Source organism: Mustela nigripes, chromosome 5 (assembly GCF_022355385.1).
Source record: "Mustela nigripes isolate SB6536 chromosome 5, MUSNIG.SB6536, whole genome shotgun sequence".
Taxonomy (NCBI): Eukaryota; Metazoa; Chordata; class Mammalia; order Carnivora; family Mustelidae; genus Mustela; species Mustela nigripes.
The window spans coordinates 144,870,944-144,885,616 of NC_081561.1; the positions used below are offsets into that span (position 1 = coordinate 144,870,944).

General features: G+C 35.1%; 1 protein-coding gene across 4 annotated transcripts in view; it reads left to right on the forward strand.

Annotated features, from left to right (window-relative positions):
- Nucleotides 1-14,673, forward strand: part of QKI (QKI, KH domain containing RNA binding) — a 150,186-nt gene that overhangs the window by 23,145 nt on the left and 112,368 nt on the right. For all 4 annotated transcript variants that reach the window (XM_059401402.1, XM_059401403.1, XM_059401400.1 and 1 more), the window contains exon 2: nucleotides 13,527-13,669. In XM_059401402.1, the coding sequence (XP_059257385.1) occupies nucleotides 13,527-13,669 (143 nt within the window). The remainder of the gene's footprint in view (nucleotides 1-13,526; nucleotides 13,670-14,673) is intronic.

The window sequence follows — 14,673 nt, forward strand, 5'->3', positions numbered from 1 at the left end:
CATCATTTTTTCCTGCTTTTATTGTCCTTTCCTTCTTAATAATTAAAGTGATTGTTTATATACCTAGAATCCAGCTTTCCCTGGCATGATCTCTTCTACTGTGGAATCAAAAGAAACCATAGAACCATAGAACTCTGGCTTACTCTTTAAAAATATTTACTTCGTCTAATGTTCAGGTCCAGGTATTTATGTCCCAGGACGCTTAGCCTCATTGTCAGTCACTTCTAACCTTCTAATCTTTTTACATAGAAACCAGTTCTTACTACCAGAAGAATTGTGATGGCAGGAATCACTTTGCTTACCAGGGTCAGCCTAGCACCAAACACAGTGCCTGATACCATAGAAAAATAGCATATAGTCGGTGAATAATTGCAGTTTGAGTATCTGCCAGAGAGTCTACAAGTGCATTCTAGTTGAAAAAACTTTTTCTGTGAAATTCAGAAATTTAGGTGTAGAGTTATCTTCGATGGTCCTTATAAATGGTAGAGTAAATGTAGACCATGTGGTTGAAGTATGTGCAGCTAGTCCCTTCAGAGCTTAAATGAGACTATCATTCTAGTTTTACTTTAGATTATACTGTTCTTTCTTTCCTTCATTACTGTATGTATCTCTCTGCTTTTCCCTCTTTTTTATCTGTATCTCCCATTTCTATATTCTTACCTTTTCCCCTCTTTTCTGTGTGGCTTTTACTGTATTCTGACACTGCTTTCCCTATTATTTTTACTAAATAAGCCTTGAACAGACTGTAAACTTTGCTGATCATAAATGTTAGAGGTTATTAAAAAATTTTCAAGGGGAATGAATCACTTATAACCCCTTTGGTGCAGTCTTGATAAGGGGTAGTCTTTTTCTTATGGGTTAGGGTTTTTTAAAAGCTTCTAAGCCCATTCATTTAGATGCTTGTGTGTTTTATCTTGTCATTTGATCTAAAACACACCAGAGGAATTTAACACTGATATAATGAACATATGTTATTAACTAAGTGTTTTAGATTTTCACAAATCCTGAATAAATACAGCAAGCCCTTTTGAGAAGAGGAGTGCATTTCTGTTACTTTAAAGGGAACAGGAGTAAGTCGTGAAGCTAGTAACTTACTGATGCTCGAGTGAAGTTTCAAGCATGTTTTTGTAGCTCTGTATGTTTTTGTACTAATTGTCCTGCCAATATTGTTCAAAAGGTGTTTTTTCCCCAAGGATACAGATCCTTGGGAATATAACAAAAGACAAAAAGCAAAGCTGTCTGTCCTTCCGGAGTTTACATTCTTGTAGGAGACAGGCAATAAGCAATCAGTATGTTCTATGATATATTAGACAATATAGGTTCTGAGGGTACTCTGAGCCGGTTAAAGGAGATAGAAGTGTTTTGGATAGATTGAAGCAGGTTGTGGTTTTAAATAGGGAGATCTGGGTGGGCCTTTTTGAAAAATTGATGTTAGAACAGTGATTTAAAGGGGTTAATAGAGTGAACCATACTGCTCCCTGGGAAATAGCTTTCCAAGAGGAGGGAAGAGTCCGTGCAAAACGGTGAGGCCAGGACCTGCAGTTCCTTGTGTGGCTGTGGCTATGAATGAGGCTTGGAGGGTGAAGGGGGGTCGTGGTCAACTGGTTAGGAGAGTCGGTCTGAAAGGTCAGGAGGGGAGGGTAAAGGGGAGCTGCTGTGAGGACCTGGGCTTTTACACTAATTGAGATGCAAGCTCATTAGAGCATGGGTGAAATGTGGTCTGGGTAGTCTCTCAGGAGTCTGTGAGGTCTACCTATTTTCATAACAGCAAGTTTTTTTGACTGTTTTATTCTCATTCTCACTTGAGTTTATAGTGGAGTGTTTCAGAGGCTGTATGCTGTGTGATACTGCAATGGTTTGAAATCGAAAAAGATTGGAGGGAAAAAATGAGAATTCCATTGTGTCTATTAAGAAAGACATTTAAACAGTTTGCAAAAATAGAACAGTATCTCTCCTCACTGTTTTGTTTTGTTGGATAAAATGTTTTTTGTCAAAATGTAATGGGGTTTACTATTACGTTAAAGTAAATCACGAGTAATGGAGATACTTTTTGGTTTTGATTTGTAGTATGGTTAAATATTAACAAGTGTAACTTGCACAACAAAACTCTTTTTTAACTACACATGGAGTCCTGAGACCAAAAAATAATGACCGACAACTCCCTTAGGTTTGAGCAAAGGAGTGACATGTCACTTGGACTTGAACAGGCTAACTCTGGAAAATAGAGACGAGGCTGACAGGGACAGTGGTGGAAATGGGGTAGACCAGTTAGGTAATTTCACTGGTTTAGGTGAGATGATTGTGGCTGGAACTAGGGGGGTGGTGGGTTGGGGGGAGGGTCAGTGGGATTCTGGGTATATTTTAGAAGATGAGTAAATAGTATTTCTTGGTAGATTGGGTATGATGTGTGAGAGAATGGACTTGCCAGTTTTTGAGATCAGGAGGAGCACATTTGGGGACAGATAGGAGTTTGGTTTTAAGTGCGTCGAGGTGACATGTTTAGAAGACAGTTGGATACAGGCATTTGGGAGTTCAGGAATGTCTTTGACCAGGATTTTTCTTGTATAATTTTGGTAATATTTTTATATGATAACATTTAGTTTCCGTTCTAATAAATTAAGCTTTTATGATCTCAGAAGAGTGCTGTATTCTGCATTTTATAAACTCGTATTAAAATTGCATTCTAAGAGTATTTTTATAAGATAGTAAAATGTATACTTTTAAGAGGCAGTAAAAATGTAGTAAATGTAGCCGGTAGCATAGGCAACATTAGATTTTCTGAATCTGTTTTTTTGTAAAGTAAACCAACTTTTGTTTCATTAAAGGGGATCATATTAAAATACCATGTTAAAATAATGTTTTCAGTATCAATTATGTTGACAACTGAAGGTATTGTGTATGTTGCTCTTGTTACAAAGTTTCAAGTTTTTAAATTCAATCTCAGTGCTTGCTATAAAGGACCTTTGGAATATCATATATAGTAGATTGTTTATTATAGCTTAATAAAACTCCTTTGCTTTTTTAGTATGAGGGATTTCTCATGTACATGGGCTGCTGTAACAAATGTGAATGTCATTGGACATTGATTTGCTTCAGTTTGTGGAATTAAGATGATGTTCAGATACACAAGGGATGTATGATTAGTGATCTTCAGTTTTTCCTCCATTGAGCTTAGGAGGAATTTGGAATATAATTGAAAAGGATAATTAAAAATCAGATAAATTGTTAGGTAGGAAAAGCAACCTATCTCCACCTCTCCCCCTACACAGACATAATTCCTTCAAAATTTTTGGGAGTTCTGTTTTATTTTCACTCGTTTACCAGATTCCTTTTAAAGCCCTAAGTAATTTAGAGCTCGAGGAGGATAAGATGCATAGGGCGGCCCTCTCCTTACCTCCCACAAAAATAAATAGTAAAGCTGGTTATATGATGATTTGGTGCTTTACCAAGGATATTACTTAAAATAAATCCTGTTGACGATTAGTTTAGGATATTTTGAAATGTAAATTCTGAAAAGAGTAGGTTTGACTGTCTGTGGTTTTTGATTGGTTGTTGAGTTTATGCAGCCCTTTCCTATGGGGTATTGATAATACACAGAGGGCACAAAATGAGGTTCTCAGAGGAAACAGGAAGGTGCCCAGACTCCTCCTGATCAATATTACTGATCCGGTCTAACCTGATTTTACAGAGGAGGAAACTGAGACCCAGAGGGTTAAATTCAAAGCCACAGAGCTAGATCCTGTAGGGGGTCAGAAATAAAATTTAGGTTGCATAAATTGAAGGCCAGTGCTTTTTTTCCCCTTACTACTTGTGGTTATTAAGAGAGGTTCTGTGCTTATGGAAAGATTATTGTTTATGGATTGTAGTCCTAAGGTTCTTAAGGCTCGTTTAAAGTACATTGGGTTTTTTAAGCAGTAACTGTTAAAATCTGAAAGGTTATTTTGAATTAAAGAGATTATTCTTAATGACTTTGAGATCCTCAGTTTTATTGGTAAGCAGGCATTTTATTTTTTCAAACGCTAGAAAAGTAAGACATTTGCATGGCTTTCATTCTCTCCCTCAACTGTTCCCCCTCAATGAGGATAAATAACTCTGAGGCCAAAGCAAAAACTTTATTTTGCAGCAAATTTAGACTTATACAAAAATAGAATTACAGCACAGAGGTTAATGGTAAGAACTCATATAACTGTAGTACAATTAGGGGAACTGGGGAGTTAACATAGATATCATATTATTAGCTAATTTATAGCTCTTACTCAGACTTCACCAGTTTCCTATTCACATCCTTTTCTGGTACAGGGTCCAATCCATAATCGCACACAGTATTTAGTAGTGATGTCCCTGTGGTATCCGAGGTCTGTGACAGTGTCACATTCTTTCATGATGCCTTTCTTGATATTTTTGAATATAACTGGTCATTTAGTTTGTAGAGTATTATTCAATTTTAGTTTGAATACTATTCAGATTTAGTTTGATGTTTTCTCGTGATTAGATTAAGGTTGTGCATATTTGGCAAGAAAACAACAAAATTACCATTTGGCCTTTCTCAGTTTGTCATGCTAGTATATATCTTATTGGTGATAGTATTCGATCACCTGGTTAAGGTGGACTGTGCCAAGTTTCTCCACTGGATGGTTAATTGCTTTTTTTCTTCATAATTAGTAAATGACTTATGGGGAGATACTCTGATCAGAGAACCCTGTTTCTCATTTTTTTTCTTTAAACTCATTTTAGCAGTACCCATTGAGTAGTTCTTATCTGCGATACTTAACTACCCTGGTGGTTTTCTAACGGTGATTTTCTATATCCATCTTTCCTTCCATCTTAACTGGAATTCTGTAAGGAAGATCTGCCACTTCTCCGTCTTGTATTTGTTTATTCAGTAATTTATGTCATTGTGCTCTCATGGATATTAATCTGTTACTGTTGTTATCAGTAAAATCTTCTGAGGCAAGCATTTATTTTTAAGAAGTTAATGTATTGAGATGCTTAAACATTTCAAAGGTATGTAGAAGTATATGGTAAAATCTACCCATGTATGTTGGGCACCCATTTTCCATTGTTAGGAATTTGTTTCTGTTCTTTAAGAAATATTAAAAGGGTTGGGAAAAGAGTTATTAATAAGAATAGCTAGATTCTCAAGTATTAACTTTTTACCTGGATCCCAGTAGTGTCTGCTGGTTCATTATTGCATCTTCTTCAGCTCTGCATTAATGGTGTTTCTTAACTAGGTTTCTTAACCTTCAGATGTAAATTTTAATGCAGTGATTATTATATAGAGATAAGGATTGGTTTCCCCTGTTTATTTTTAAAAAACTAAATGAACAGAAGGCAATATTTTTCTTTTCTTTTTAAGATTTTATTTATTTATTTGGCAGACAGATTACAAATAGGCAGAGAGGCGGGCAGAGAGAGAGAAAGGGAAGCAGGCTCCCCACGGAGCAGAGAGCCCGATGCGGGGCTCGATCCCAGGACCCTGGGATCACGAACCCAGCCGAAAGCAGAGGCATCAGCCCACTGAGCCACCCAGGCACCCCAAGGCAATATTTTTCATAAAAAATCTTTGACGTATAACATAAAAACTAACCATGTTTAAAATGACTTCCAAACAAAATTCAGTTTAAATGAGAAAGGATGCCTATTCCAATTAAATTATTGGTTTTTATTCACTTAAAAAAAATGCCTTCCCCCTTTCGTTTCTGTTCTTCGTAGTGGCCTATTTTGCCTTCTTTATATGCCAGCAACATGCATTTATTCATTCAGGATTGTCACTTTTCCAGGCACTTAGGCCTAGAGTTCCCCCACTGAAGCGGTGTTTTGTTAGCATGAAAAGAGGAGGAGGGCAGTCTTTTTTGCAGTCACTAGGAAAACAGTGCGCTGAACTTGTCAGAGCACATCTGGCCATAAACTAAGTTGGTTTGTCCCGTTTTCCTCTTTTCCATTCTCTAATTACCATCTCCTAAAGTAAGTTTTAAGGGTTTCTTGTTCCAGAAAGTCTTTAATGAAACTCTAAATAAAAAGCTGGTTGGTCTTGCTGTGACACTGGACCAATTCTTAAATTTCTGAGCCCTATTTTTTTCCCCTTTATTTGTTTCTTTCATAAAGTGGGTATTCTGTCTACTTCACATTATGGTGAGAATCATTTAATAATTCATATATAAAGTATTTCAGCATGGTGGAAGCTGCTCATGTTAAAAAAAACAGGTCTTTGTGGTTTATTTTTATAGTTGGGAGTCAGTGACTTAATCCTTTAATTATAATCCAATATTATAAACAACATTTTGACTTAAAATACTTCCTAACATCCTAATGAAAATATCTTTACTATTTTATGGAAGTAAAAAAAAAAAAATTCTTATGTGAATCTAATGTGAAAGTCAAAAATAGTCCCTATAAATCCATCTTCCAGAGATGATTACTGTTAATAGTTATATCCTTTCTTTGACTTCTGTGTGTCTGTCCATGATATATTCCATGATATAAAACTGCTGCGGAGAGCAATTATGGAATTAGGATGGACTTTTTTTTTTTTTAAGATTTTATTTATTTATTTGACAGAGAGAGGGATCACAAGTAGGCAGAGAGGAAGGCAGAGAGAGGAGGAAGCAGGCTCCCCGCTGAGCAGAGAGCCCGATGTGGGTTCAGTCGATCCCTGGTCCCTGAGATCATAATCCCAGCCGAAGGCAGAGGCTTAACCCACAGAGCCACCCAGGTGCCCCAGGATGGACATTTTTTAAGACCTTTGCTTTTTTTTTTTTTGGTAAAATTTATCCACAACTTTACACAATTGTTAAATTAAATTGCCAGAGCAATTCAAGGGAAAGCTATGATGTTAAGTCTAATTTTGTAGTTTTTCTTTTTTTGCTTATGGTTGTAAGTTCAATACCCCAAGTCAGGTCCCATTAGAGAATTATTGATGGCTTGATTTGGGGGGGGGGGCAGTTTCTGAGCAATTTCCTCCATGTTAAATCGGGTTTATTTGATTATTCGAGTAAGCTAAATACATTTTACTAAATGTTGTGTAGTCTCTATTAGCCTGTGTTTTAAACTATTTTCTTTCTGTACCTTGTGGGTGTGGCTTTTTAAAGTAAGTACAGTGAAGTTACATTATTTTTGCTCTACTCAAACTATCTTCAAAACTTTCCCTGTATTTAGTAAAAGCTGAATTAGAAATTACTTTTTATAGATCTTTGTTCCCTCTAAGTACATAACAGCCATCACCTAAACTGGTGTTTGGTTATAAATAGACTGCTAATATTATTGTTTTAAGATTTAGTAAGTTTCTTGTAGATAGAGTGTAGGGATTTGTTAATTAAGACCTTAAGATAAATAAAATCTTCCTTTGCTTTTTATGTTCCTGTGCCAGATTAATGTCCAGCAGATACTGAGGAAATGATAGAGCCTATTTAAATTTCAGTTGAAATTATGAAAGCTGTCATTTTAACTTCACTTATAAAACTTTTACTATGTACATCAAAACATATATTTTTATAAGTAGCTCTTATTTCACTGAATAAATTAATGAAAGCATTAATTTTAAAAACAAGGCAGTAATGGTCAAATGACAGTGTAACATTCTCATTTCTTTCTGTATTTTTAGGTCTAGCTGTATTATAATGATAAGATAATTTTTTGCTTGATTTTAAATTTAAGGCTCAAAGAAAAAGCAAACAGATGCCTGAATAAAATGATAGCAGCAGACCAGTTGAACAATTGGAATTAGCTACCACAACACTGGGTGTAAAATGTGTTTTATGTGAAAATGTTTTCAGTGTTTTAAAAAATTGTCTTTTAATTTATTGTTAAAATTCTGAAAATAATTTAATGCATTTTATTTTTATGTTATTTGCATATCATTAATAGGCTTTTTATGTACTCTTGAGCCAGTAAATATTTTTCATATTTCATTTCCTAATTTTTATTTTCTTGGTTTAATTTTGTTGAAAAAATTCTAAAACCAGTCAGTAAATAGGGTTATATTCAAGTCTTTATCCAGTCTTCCAGCATTGTACTATTAAATTTATACATAGCCATTATGTATCTGTCTTGGGAAATAACTACTTAATTTTATAATTTAGATTTCTCAGCCTTTATTTTTCTGTTCTTTAATAGTTCTTCAGGTTATCCTTATTTCTGATATTACTTTCCCACAGAGAGATTGATATGTTAGTTAATCCAATAATTCAGAAATTTTAAAAATGTGCAAAATTTTAAGGTGGCAGAGGATGGGATGCACAAATAGTGATTCAGATAGAATGAAAGAGTCATGGGGATAAAGTGCCAAAGGCAAAAATGAGCTGAGCCTTATGAAGTGATAAGAATGATTTTAAAGCAAAGGTTTTAGTTTTTTGGTGAATTAGGTAAATTAGGGGAAAAGGTGATGTGATATTAACAGGTCACATAGGACAGAACTGTGCAGTGACTATTTTTCTTCTTAGGAGCAGAATTCACTGACTGATGATTGAGTTTAAAAAAAGGGAAAAATAGGGACACCTGGCTGGCTCAGTGGGTTAAAGCCTCTGCCTTCTGCCAGGGTCATGATCTCAGGGTCCTGGGATTTGATCGGGCTGCATGGGGCTCTCCGCTCAGTGGGGAGCTTGCTTCATCCTCTCTCTCTGCCTACCTCTCTGCCTACTTGTGATCTCTGTCAAATAAATAAATAAAATCTTAAATAAAATAAAATAAAAAGGGAAAAATCAGGATTGTTAAACAGAGAAATGTAAGGAGACACTAAGTAGTAAGACCGAAACAAATTTTCAGTCTTAAACAAAAGTAGTTTTCAGGATATGGGAATTTGAAAAAAAAAAGTCATAATCAAATATCAGTTTTAGAGAACATGAAAAATTAGAGGACCCTGAGTGCTGGAAAGGTAAATACTCCCAAAAGCTGAAAGGTTTGTGTTCTGAAGTTGCTGATGCAACCTGTGGAATCCAAAACAGACTATTTCCTGTTTAAACTAGCAGAACCAGAGTGGGTTTGGATCCTAGTGTGGCTTGAGATTTCATCAGGTAGTTGATAAGGTATGCCTGTATTTCAGTATGCAAGCTGCAGAAATGTGTGTACTAGGAAAGTGCAGTTTGTTGGATCCTTGAGCCAGAAGAGTCATCCCTAAAGGATGTCAGCTGATAGATTCACAGTTGGAAGGGATTTGTCTAGTAGAAAACAACCAGGAAAAAATACTCAGTCTAAACAAACAGTTGTGGAAGTATGGAATGGTGAAAGCTTGGCTTAGCTCCACCTTTTGTGTCACGTGTTATGTTCATCAAAGAAAGAAAGGTGTTCTTAAGCACACTGTGGACTTGGAGTGTTTGGGATTGGAAGTAAGCAGCCTATCTGCATTCTTCTCATTTGTCAGGGAAGGATGTGTTTCAGGGAAGGATTTTCCATTTTAAAGGACATAGATATGTGGGAGTGTGTCTGAATGAGTGAAAAGGTATAGAACCGTATTATTATATAGCTCAGAGAAGAAGGTACTCAGATACAGAACTCTTCTAAGTATTTTTGTCATAGGAACAAGGCATTGGATCTGTTTAATGACCTTTGGAGTGTTGAATGGGGGGAAGTGGGAGAATTTTTAGGAATGATTTTGACTCAGTAAAATTTGTAAACTCTAATAACTTCAGAGATGTCTTAAACAAGTTGTCCTGATAGTGAGGATTTCTGGGATTATTGTAATGGGAATTTTTATGCTAGGTGATTAAACAAATGCTTCTGAACTTACGGTGCTCTGAGCCACGGTTATAGGTTGATGAGGATATTGTGGAGATGAGATGTTTGAGCATTATCATGCAGTGTTTGATAAAACAAAATTTAATACAATTGACTCTTGAGCAACACAGGGCATTGGGGCACTGACTCCCCTCATGGTCAGAAATCCATGTATAACTTTAGATTCCCCAAAACCTTAACTACTAATAGTCTGCTGTGGACTGGAAGCCTTACCAATAATATAAACAGTCAATTAATTCATATTTTGTATGCCATATATATTATATACTGTATTCTTACAATAAAAGTTAGCTGGAGATAAAATATTAATAAGAAAATCTTAAGGAAGATAAAATATGTTGACAATACTGTATTGAAAAAAATATCTGGATATAAGTGGACCTTTGTATTACAGACTGTTTTATTCAAGGGTCTGTAGTATAAAATATATTAATTATGAAGCACTTCCATGTTTCATAAATGAACACTTGTAAATCTACCACTTACAAAGGAACTAAAGCACTACCCATACCCATGACATGTTTCTGTAATATTTTGGCCATGGTTAGATATACTTTATGGTATAACTAACAAAAACCTTTGCTTGCCAGGACTTACGTACTGCAAGCATTGCAGAAAAAACTTTGTAAAATACGGTGTTAGGAGAGAAAATAATAAATGGGGTTCTTGCATACTAAGGTTGGAGAACAGTGGATTTAGTTGAGTCATTCAGTAAGCAACCTCTAATTACACGAAGTAAAGGTGCAGAGAGTTTAAGAGATCTAAAATCACACAAACAAGATTTATTTTTTAGGTAATCTTTATACCCATTGTGGGGCTTGGAGATCAAGAGTTGCACGTTCTATCATCAGCTGAGCCTGCTAGGCTCCCCAGAACTTGTTTTGACTTGAGTATTGGGAATAACATAGCAAGAAGTGCTAGTGATTTCCTGGTTAGAAAGGTGCTGTTGATAAAGGTAGTACTCAGCTGGTTAGACCCCCACAATGAATAAGATGGTAAGATATTTGAGAACTAGGACTTGGTTGTCTTTTCATTACGGTCAGTACAGTGTTGCTTATGATTTGTATTACTAAATTGAGTGATATATCTGAGACTAAAAGAAGCATGGTAGAAGAACCTTTTATCTTAAGAAAACTAGAATTTGTAATTATATTGTTTGTACCTTTGCTTCACAGTTTCTTTCTCAGAGTTTATGTATATCCCATATGAGACTAACTTTTGGAAAGCTTGAAACCATGGCTTGTTCAACGCTAATGCCTTAGAACCTAGCTCATTTACCCACCTACCTGCCCAGTGCACCGAGTATTAACAGAGGGCCCACTGTGTTCCAAGTGTTTTTCTAGGAGGTGGAGCCATAATGGCTAGCAGAATCTCAGAACTTTCAGTTAAGAATCAGAGAATCACAGAAATATTTATAGAAATAAAATTTAAATGGTAAATATTATCTTCTATTTTATCATCTAAGTGGATATGTAAAGGTCATGGATTATTGTGATATTTATGTATTTTTTTTAATTTAGTCTTCTGAATTTTCTTCTAAGTCTCTTGGTTTTTCTAAGTTTGATAAAGTTGTTTACCTGGAAATATGCTGGTGGAGCCTGTTTTTATAGCATGTTTGCATCTATATTTATAAGCAAATTTTATTTATAGTTTTCCTTTTTGCTATTGTCAGGATTTTTATGTTGGCATTGCTAACCTCATAACAAGACTTAGTTTCGGAAGAGGAAATTTAAATGTAATAAATTAATATTGAAAGTGCTTTTATATAGGGACCTGGACTAAAAGATATATGCATAATTTTAATTAAATTTCCCTAATGTCCTTTGGTTAATTATTTACTGTAATTGTGTAATTATATAAACATTTATGTTTAAATTATTTGGTGGTTCAAAACTTGATTGGAGAATTGCTGTTGCATGCTAATATAAAATAAACACTACTTTGATACTGGCCATGTTTAGGAAAGAGTTTGTTATGAAACTAAGTAGTATTAAAAAGAGCTTAAGGAATGAAGTCTTACCTTTATAATGTAGGTAAATCCAAGGGACCTTCTTTTGATTTTTTAAAAATTTCATTTGCTATCCAGAGGTGCACATTTGGTAAGCTTTGACAAGCAAATTGCTATTTAAGAGATAAGATGTATTATAAAATGAATATTGCCCTCATTGAAGCAGAAAATGTATGTGATACAGTATTTTCACTGATTTAAGGCTGTCTAACTGGGTAAGAACACCTTCAATCATGAGTTTCTGTTGTTTTGGGTTTTATTTAGCAAAGTGATATGAGTAACTAGTTAAGAAAATTAAAGTGTGCATTTATATTTCAAAGTTCCTTAATAGCAGTAGATTGAAATTCCATGATTGGAAGGCAGTCAGAATACATTATAAAAATAAAAGGCATTTTACTTTTAAATACTAATGGACACAAGCCTCTTCCCTAAGAAGGTAATCTCTAGCATAGGGAGAGAGATAAAGAGGCATCCAGCTAATTTAGTAATGACAACCCTTATTACACAGTATGTTCTAATGGGCAGAGGGCTATCTTCTAACACAGTGTGGAAGTTTAATAAAGACTTCTTGAAATAATTAATCGACTTCTTTGTGCAAGTCTTGATTCATTGGATTTCTTATATTTTTTCTTATAAGAAGCATATTTATATACCTGGGAATTGTCCTAATAATTTTTTAAAAGGTCATTGGCTTTAGATTCTTGCCTTTCTTAATATATTTCATATATTAACCTGATGTAGATTGATCTCTGTAAAACCATCTTTTCCTTGAAACTTCTCTGATCACCAGTGGCTTAGTGGTCAAATCCAAGGTACCCTCTTTTGCTCTTTACTTTACCATACTTCTGTGGTTTTTGACCCTGTTGATTACCCTATTCTTCGTTCTGTCATTGTTCAGCTTCTTTGACACCTCTCTTTCCTACTTGGGCTGCCCACCTTCATTTCTTCGTGGTTTGGATCTTCTTTGCTTTATTCCTTAAATGTTGCTTTTCTCCCTCTTTTCTCTCTAAGACATCTTTTCTCTTCCTGTAGCTTTGACTAAGATACTTGTGTATCAAACTCAGACTTCTGCTGAACTTAAAATCTCTGTTATCTATTGGGCATCTGTTTGGATAGTCCAAAGATAGCTAAAATAGCTAAGGAAGTGATTTAGTTCAAAATCTCATTCAGACAGATTAGTTCTGAAGTATAAAAGAGCCTTTGTCATTAGTTTTGTCTAATAGGCATTCTTATTTGATTAAAGTTCTTGTTTGGAATGACTGGCCTCATTTAAGCGTGGAGAAATAAGCAAAATAACAGGTATGTTAAAATAGAGGATAAGAGCTTGGGCTCTTTAGTTAATTTTTAAATAAAATATAGGGGGGCGCCTGGGTGGTGCAGTCAGTTAAATGTCCGACCCTTGATTTCAGGTCAGGTCGTGATCTCTGGGTTTTGAGATTGAACCCCTACTTGGGCTCCACCCTGAGGGTGGAGGCTGCTTGGGACTCTCTCCTTCTGCCAGACCCAACCCCCAGTATGCTCATTCTCTAAAATAAATAATAAATCTCTTAAAAATAAAATATATTATTTGGTTTAGATAAATTTGATTTTTGGTAGAAAATTAATTAAGGCTATAGTCCTGTTAAACAGACTTAATCCAGGGAATGGTAGAATAGGTTAATAATTCATTACTCTTTGAGTTTTAACACTTTATCAATGAAACCCTCCCCTACCTTCTGTTTTATTTCCCCCCCTCGACTAGCAAGAATATTTTTTTGTCTAACACATTTAAAATTTTTACTTTTAACAGAAATTAGCAGAGTACGGAAAGACATGTACAATGACACATTAAATGGCAGTACAGAGAAAAGGAGTGCAGAATTGCCTGATGCTGTGGGACCTATTGTTCAGTTACAAGAGAAACTTTATGTGCCTGTAAAAGAATATCCAGATGTAAGTATATTTTGTTGTCTTATTCAATTTTTTTTTTCTGCTTTACATACTTTGGGAAGGGATATATCTGGTGACATATAAAAATAAATGTCATCTGAGGGAAGGTTAATACTAGAGGTATTAATTTGGTGTGGACAGTTAAAAAAAATTTTTAGATATATTTTCATTTAATGGCTGCTGTTGTCACTTTTGGAAATGTGCATGGTAAAGACTTGGTTTTAGATTTCATACTGAGGCCAGAATTACGGAAAGAGCTTTGGCCTGAATATCGCGGAGAGCACCAAATACAATTCTCTTCTCATTTTTAATCTGACCTCAGAGAAGCCACAACCTGGGCTATGTCATCCTTTCAGTAAAATGAGAAGTTGGACTATATGACTGCCAAGCTTCTTTTCAGCTCCAAAATTTTTATGATAACCATTGTTCATAATTTTTTTCTTTTTTTTTTTTTTGTCTTTTTCATTCCTGTTTCTTCCTCAGATACTCTCCATAAACATCTCGTTGCAAGTAGCCGCCTTGTCCTATACCACTTAATTTATAATTAGCTCCAAACTCTTGTTTGTTACAAAGCGCTATGTCGTATGGTTCTTTATATCTCTCTGACCTCATCTTAAGTGAGATTCCCTCTCCTAAATACACTGTAGTCACATTGGCTGTTAGAACAAGTCAGGTCTATTCCCAGCCTAAGTATGTTGATGTTAGCTGTGTACTGGCTGGCTTCTTGTTACGGTTAAGATTTTAGCCCAAATGTTACTCAGAGAAGCCTCCCCTCACTATTTTATCTAAAGCAATCTAGTTACTCATTGTTTCACTTAATTCTCTTTATTTTTCTGAGGAGCACTTGCTGTTTGGTATGTTTTAATTTGTTTTTCTATTTATTTCCATCATAGTATAAGGAACTTAACACAAGAAAATTTTTTGGTTCTTTTTTGGTGGTGGTTCACCATGTACTTCCAATGTGCATAATCGGTTCCAGTGCCTTCTGAATACATAAAGGCAAACTG